This window comes from Mesoplodon densirostris, chromosome 18, assembly GCF_025265405.1.
Source record: "Mesoplodon densirostris isolate mMesDen1 chromosome 18, mMesDen1 primary haplotype, whole genome shotgun sequence".
Classification (NCBI taxonomy): domain Eukaryota; kingdom Metazoa; phylum Chordata; class Mammalia; order Artiodactyla; family Ziphiidae; genus Mesoplodon; species Mesoplodon densirostris.
Window position 1 is genome coordinate 14,176,790 of NC_082678.1, and position 6,908 is coordinate 14,183,697.

The following is a 6,908-nucleotide window of genomic DNA, read 5'->3' on the forward strand; positions in this document are numbered from 1 at the left end:
AGGGAGGATGGAGCCACGTGGAGGGCCTGGCAGACGCCAGGGTCCCTGGAATTGGCGGGGAGTGGGGTGGGGGTGTCTATGGGGGTGAGAAGCATGTGAGTCAGCTCTGGATCTCCCACTGCTGCATCCTCTGTGACCATTTCATGAGCCTGGACGAAGGCCAAATCCTACCAGGCTCCAATGGAATCTTGTAAGGTCTTGCATGGGTGTCAGCAGGGCAACTCAGGATGCCCAGCAGACCCACCTCCTAACGCCAAGCTTAAGGGCCAAGTGGGCTCCAGGGACCCAGGGCGATCCCAGTGGCACACTCCACCCATTTCCAGGTCTGAGACACTTTAGGGCCACCTACAGGCTGGAGCAGATCAGGGGGAGGTGGAGGGGCCAGGACTCCCAACAGGAGGCCTGGGCCAGGGAGCTGCCTGGGAAGGGAAGGCCTGGGATCTTCACAGAGCCTTGAGGTAGGGCCTCGAGGTCAGGTGGGAGCACCATGGCAGCATCCCATCTGTTGTATGCAAGGTGGGAGGAGTCGGGCCTGTTGGTCCCAGAGGTGCAGTCACCCGCAGCATGGAACGGAGGGCCCCATCCTTGGGGGGGTGGGGTGAGGGGAGCCCCAGTCGTCACACCAGCTGCCCTGGAAAGATGGAGCTCAGAGTACAAGCAGCCTTTCCAGGTCACTGGCGGGGGTGGGGGAGGCCCCGTGACCATGAACGCCTGGGCTGGGGGTTGTCCCTGAGCCCGGAACCACTCCCTGCCCCTAGGAAAAGGCAGCAGGATCAGCAGGCCACAACCAGCCCCAGGTGGCCAACAGTCCCCTCTGCTAAGAAAAGGCACACCCAGAGATCTGCTGCTGGCAAATCAGTAACCTCATGAGCCACAGGCTTGGCCAGTGGGGCTCTCTGGTCAGGGGGCTGCCTACCCTGTCCTCGGACTCTTCCTACAATGAGGGCCAGCCGGGGGCACGTCCTCAGGGAGGACACCTAGGTGGCGTGGGGGATGCTGGGCACACCCACCTGGGAGCCTGGCAGCTCCCGGGCCTGTCCTGAGCCGTCCCACCCAGAGGGTGGCATTCCCAGACCTAGTGTCCCCTTCTGGTCCCTCAGAGCCAAGGGAGGGGGCTCCAGGTGGGACCTGGAGACCCAGGCCAGAAGGGGTGGGCCCCCATGGGCCACAGGAACTATGTGCCTCCCAGAGTGGACACACAAAATGCCCTGCAGCCACCTGCCCTCCCGCTCTGCCCAAAGCCCCAGGGGCCTCCTGCCATGGGCCCGTGAGGAAGGAATCTACCGCCCCCTCCCGGGCCCTGCTGAGATGGAGCTTCCCCAAGAGAAGGAAGACAAGGGTCCTTGGAGCAAGAGGGCACTAGGCAGGGCCTGCAAGCTCAGGCGGCCACTGCCATCTGTAAACACCACTCTGGCACCAGGCCACCTCTCTCACCTTACCCCTGGCTCCATGACACAGCTCCCTGAGCCCCCTCTAAGGGAGCAGCTGACACCCCCAACTGCTGCAGGTTGCAAAGCACATCCTCCTGCCTGCTGAACAGGCTCTCACGGGGCTGCTGTGCCCACTTATGGTACACACCTCATTCCCACGTGCCCAGGCCAGGGGCTGCACGTGCTGTTGAAGACCGCTAAAGTTTAAGGGCAAGAAGTTCCACAGGCACCCCACACCAGCTCCCAGGTGAAGATCTGGTACCAGCCACGCAGCAGCTGCTGCCCCACAGCCCATGCCCAGAGCCCCCTGCGCTGCCCCTGGGCTGCTGTCCGCAGTGGGATCTCAGAGGACAGCCCCCTGCATATAGCGCCCACCTGACAAACAACTCCACACACAGGGCCTGGACAATGCATTTTTCCCAGCGGCCACAGCGGGGCATGTACACTCTTGGTAGTTTCTAGAGTCCTCCCTGGGGCTGCACGGGCAGTGGCTGCCCCTCCCTCCCCATCTCAGCAGGTCCATCCACATCTGTCCCAGAACGGAGTTGGCCATGTAGTGAGGGTGCCCAGTTCTGCTCCGAGGCCACTCTGTCCGCTGAGCCTGGGTGCTTCGCGAGGAGCAGGTAGAGCCCCCCTCGGGGCCCGGGACCCCTGTCCACAGTCCTCTGGGCGGCTACTCCAGAACCACGGTGCCGCCCACTGCCTCTAGGGCCGCCTTGATCTTCTCGGCCTCGGCCTTGGCCACGTTGGCTTTGATTTCCTGAGGCAGGGATTCCACCAGCTTCTTTGCCTGCCAGAGAGCAAAGTCAGAACCTGGCCTGGGCCTGGGCAGGCCTGAGAGCTGTCAGTGACAGTGGGAGGGGGCTGTGCGGTGCACGGAGCCTCACCTGGACGAGGTTGATGCCCTGGACGAAGTTCTTGATTTCCTTGATCAGCTTCACCTTGTCCACGGGTTTTGCCTCTGTCAGGCGGACGGTGAAATGCGTCCGTTCTTTTTGTTTGGGGATGTCTTCTTCTGCTGCCTGGGGGAGGGAGGGAGGGAGGAAGTGGGTGGCGAGATGAGAAAGGACGGGGTGAAGCAAGCAGATTCACTCCCGGGCCACCATGTCCTGTAACCCCAAAGGCAAGGCCCAGGCTGGCTGCCCAGCAAAGCCTACGATCCCAGTGGGAGGCCACAGCAGGCCAGGTAGACCCAGGCTGCCCAACTGGCTGCTCTTCCTCCCTCACCCACTCCGCTCCATCTCTCCAGAGGCTGCTCGAAAACTGTCTTCTGTCCCCACCACCCAGCACTCTAGTTTCCTTGTCCTTTAAAAATTGTAACTGGGCTTCCCTGGTGGCACAGTGGTTGAGAGTCCGCCTGCCGACGCAGGGGACATGGGTTCGTGTCCCGGTCTGGGAAGATCCCGCATGCCGCGGAGCGGTTGGGCCCGTGAGCCATGGCCGTTGAGCCTGCGCGTCCGGAGCCTGTGCTCCGCAACGGGAGAGGCCACAACAGTGAGGGGCCCGCATACCACAAAAAAAAAAAAAAAAATTTTTTTTGTAATTTACGAGACAAGGAAGAGCGACACCAAAAGTGCTCTGAACGTAAAATAACGCTACAGAAAAGCAGTGCTGGTGCAGTGGTCAGCCAAGCCCAAGGTTACATACTGATGACAAATGTACAACCAGCTTCAGCTCCACCAAGTGACCAACAATGGGACAGCCGGGCATGACAGAGCTCCTACTGTCACAAGTGAAGACTGCAGCACCCCTAGAGCAAGGACCCCATGACCCAACAGCCTGGGGCATTCCTGGTTCGGGTCTGCTGCCTAATTATTAACAGCACCCCTTTATTCTTAAAAGTACTCCAGTTTAGACAAGTTACACAGTAATTCTCCCTCTCCTTGCCCCAAATGTTCAGACTGTAAAGCCACCTTCCAGTTCACAGTGGGGGGAGAAGTGGATGACGCTGGTGGAACCATCAGACGCATCTGGGACGTGGGATGCTCCACAGGACCCCTGACCTGGTTTCCTTAGTAGGTGATGGCTTGGGGGACGGGGTTGAGGGCAGCGACCCAGATTTAACAGGCTTGAGAAACCCAACAACCAAATGCAACACACAGACCTCCTTTGGATTTGAGTAAACGGACTGTTTTAAAGAAAATCTGGAATTATTAGCAAAACTTGAAAGGGCTGGGATAGAAAACCCTGCTAATTGCATTTGTTGTGCAAAAAAGCTCACGGCAACGTAAGGAAACACCCGCGCTTTCAGAAATGGATGCTGCAGCACACGAGGCAAAACAGATCTGAAATCTACCTCAATCTTCAAGAGACGGGAGAAGCAAATGTGGCAAAATCTTCATGATTATTGAGGCTGGGAGATGGACATATGGGTAATTGTATTATTATTCCTCCTTTTGTATATAAGTTTGAGACTTGTAACAAAAATTACAAAAAACCCAAACCAAACCATACCCAAAATGAGTTTGTGGACTCAAGTCTTCTGGTTTCCACAAAGAGACCCAAACTTGCCCTAGCCATCCAGAGGATGGGGCTGCCCCTCACCTCCCCCACTCTCTGCTCCAGACCGACATGCTCCATGGCCCACGTGCCTGCCATCCCTCTGCCTCGCTGTCACCCTCAACTCCTCAAGTTTTCCCTCAGAGTCACCTCGTCATTGCAGCCTCCCTTGAAACTGTAACCCTCCCCGTCTCTTAAGTTTCTTTCTTTTTCTTTTCCCCGTTCTGTTTGATAAAATTTCTTTTTTTCTCGTTTCCTCTCCTTTGACTGTTCCCCTTCTACTAGGAACATGGTCTTCATATGGGCAAGGACCTGCACATCCTTGGCAGGGAGGAGGTCCCAGGGAGGCTTCAGGGGCACCCACAGCCAGAAAGCGCACGCAGACCCACAGGGTGTGTTTGGTTGATGCAGGAGCCAGATGAGGGACAAGGAGAGAAACGTGGCTACACGAGGTGAGGCAAGATGGCAGCTGGACACCAGAGAAACACCTTTTTGTGCACGGGACCCCAGCCTGATCTTACCTCGGGGGCTGCTGCGGCAGGGGCAGCACCAGGCACCATGCCACCCATCGGCATGAACCCCACATCCTGGATCTTCAACGTTTTCTGCAGGAACAGAGAAAGGTAGTTTCAGGAGCTGACCATCACAACCAGACACACTCAGGGACATGCCTGGCAAGGTCCTTGCATTCATGGAGCATGCTTTGGACAATTTACAACAAACTCCCAAATACCCCAGGAAAGGGCCCCAGACCTCCCTACCCGGCCTGGGCCATGATACCTTCAGGAGCTCGTTGAGGTCTGAGATCTCCAGCAGCGTGAGGCTGGCAATGTCCTGGACCAGCTGCTGGATCTTGGGGGGGTACTCCTTGGGGGTGTCATCCAGGGGGGCACCAGCAAGGGCCTCCCCCCCTCGATGGCTGCTGCATCTCATCAGGCGCACGGAGCAGACGCGAGGTACCTGTTGCCTAACCCCCATTCAAACAGAGTCATCAGCCTGGCACAAGCAGGTGACACGGACCAGGCAGGTAGGTGCCATGAGCTCAGAAGATCTAGCTCCTTGGTCCTGACTCAGGTTCTCAGACTCCAGGGTCCACGTGGATATAACAAAGGGATTTCCCAGCTACTTTATGTTCTTCAAAGGGCCTTAGAAACCCACGTAACTGTATGCAGACACGCTACCCACGATGTTGTTTCCGGCTTGGATGAACTATACCAACCCACAAAGGTAAGGCAATTACTTGAATGCATTTTGCGGCCACAAAGCCTTTCAGAATCTAGGGCCCCTGGCGGTAGAACGCCAGATCCACTCATGGAAGTCCTACCACGTCACTGTGATGCCGGGGAAACTGAGGCTCGGAAAAAATCAGGGACCGGTCCAAGGTCATCCAGGGCCACCCCGGAACTATCGGCGGCCCCCGCGGTTAGGGGATCGTCAGGAGGGGGCCCCGCGCCCACCACCCCCGTAGGGACCCACCGAGTCCGGGGTGGCCCCCCGCCCGCGGACGCCGCCCCGACCTGAACCCTCAGTAGTGCCCGCCTGCCCGGCCCTCGGCGGCCTGCGGTACCTGGCGAGGCGGAGGGCGGCGGCTCGAAGCCTAAGACGCGGCCCCCATAGGAGGCTTGCGGCCGCCGGCAGCATCGCTCCGCAACCGAGAAGGTCACACGCGGCGCCCAGTAGGAGGGACGCTCTAGCTGACCGGACCGCCGAGCATACGCGCTGGGGGAGGACGCTCTAGCCGCCAGGACAGTCGAGCATACGCTGTAGGGAGGGCGCTCTAGCCGCCAGGACCGCCGAGCATGCAAGCTGGGAGCCGGGGGAAGACGCTCTAGCCGCCAGGACCGCCGAACATAGGCGTTGGGGAGGACGCTCTAGCCGCCCGGGCCCTTGGGCTTAGGACCTGGGGGATGACGCTCTAGCCGCCCGGGCCATCGGGCATAGGACCTGGGGAGGACGCTCTAGCCGCCCGGGCCATCGGGCATAGGAGCTGGGGGAGGACGCTCTAGCCGCCCGGGCCATCGGTCATAGGCGCTAGGGAGGACGCTCTAGCCGGCAGGGCCGCCGAGCAAACGAGCGGGAGGAGGACGCTCTCACCTCGACTTGCCTCCTCTCGCTCCCAGATTACCCCGAAGACGATGGACGGGACAGGCGCAGACCCTTTGGCGGCGGCCGGACAGCGGCTGGCCCGGGCTCTCCGCCCCGCGGGGCGAATGAAGCCCAGAGACGACTGAGCCACGGCGTGGGTTCCGTCCGAGTCGGGGAGGCGGGCTGGACCCCCGGGCAGTCCCAATAGGGACGACCGGCCGGGACCTGGCCCTGTTGGACGGCGCAGTGATGCCTGCACCCGAGCCCGGGCTCGTGAAGTTTGCGCTACCGCAGGGCGAGCTCGAGGGTCCCCAGTTCCTTTCCTGGGTAGCTTCGCCCCGGGGGTCCGGCCGTCCGTGGCCTGTGGTCACCTGGCGGCAGGAGCGCCCCTGCCCTCTGGGCCACCTTCTCCTCCTGTACCTAAACGGCTGCCTTTCCGGCCAGCACGGGAGCACGTTTTGTCCTTCCGTCCTGGCCGCCCTGGGAGCGAGGCCGCCGCCCTCCGCCTGGACCAGACCCGCAGGGAGCTCGGGACTCGGCTTACAACGTCTGCTAAGGGTTGTGATTGAGCCCGGAAGGGGTCAGACGGGGTCCTGGGAGAAGAGAATTTGTAAGCCTGGGCTCTGTCTCCACCTGCCAGAATCCTCTGCACCCCTACCTTAGTCCAGCTCCTAAACATCTGGCATATGGGGTATCCCCAGCCCTTCAGGACCTGGGGCCTTTCCTCTTTAGACGCAACAGAGAGCATTCCCCCTCGCTGCTGTCCCAGACGCCACAGATGATTTCCCAAGAGCCCAGGCAGAACAGCCCTGACTTTAGGTCAGAGCGAGGAGGCAGGGCTGCCCTCTGCCCAGCACCTCTGTGATTCTGGCCGTTCCTTTGACCTGAGCTCTG

The 6,908-nt window shown here is 60.0% G+C and overlaps 1 protein-coding gene across 1 annotated transcript; it reads right to left on the reverse strand.

The window, feature by feature from the left end:
• Window positions 1–2,014: 2,014 nt before the first annotated feature.
• MRPL12 (mitochondrial ribosomal protein L12) lies at window positions 2,015–5,657 on the reverse strand. Its single transcript, XM_060082373.1, has 5 exons — window positions 5,497–5,657; window positions 4,710–4,896; window positions 4,451–4,534; window positions 2,318–2,452; window positions 2,015–2,220 (listed from the first exon to the last, which is right to left on the reverse strand). The coding sequence occupies exons 1-5, from the start codon at window positions 5,568–5,570 to the stop codon at window positions 2,104–2,106; spliced, it is 597 nt and encodes a 198-aa protein (XP_059938356.1). The 5' UTR covers window positions 5,571–5,657; the 3' UTR covers window positions 2,015–2,103.
• Between the last annotated feature and the right edge of the window lie 1,251 nt (window positions 5,658–6,908).

Excerpts from the sequence above, each read along its gene's own strand:
- MRPL12 (XM_060082373.1), bottom strand. The coding sequence starts at position 5,570 with ATGCTGCCGGCGGCCGCAAGCCTCCTATGGGGGCCGCGTCTTAGGCTT. Across the intron at positions 4,535-4,709 it reads ACCTCAACGAGCTCCTGAAG|AAAACGTTGAAGATCCAGGA; the intron begins GTATCATGGCCC and ends CTGTTCCTGCAG. Across the intron at positions 2,221-2,317 it reads AGGGCATCAACCTCGTCCAG|GCAAAGAAGCTGGTGGAATC; the intron begins GTGAGGCTCCGT and ends GCTCTCTGGCAG.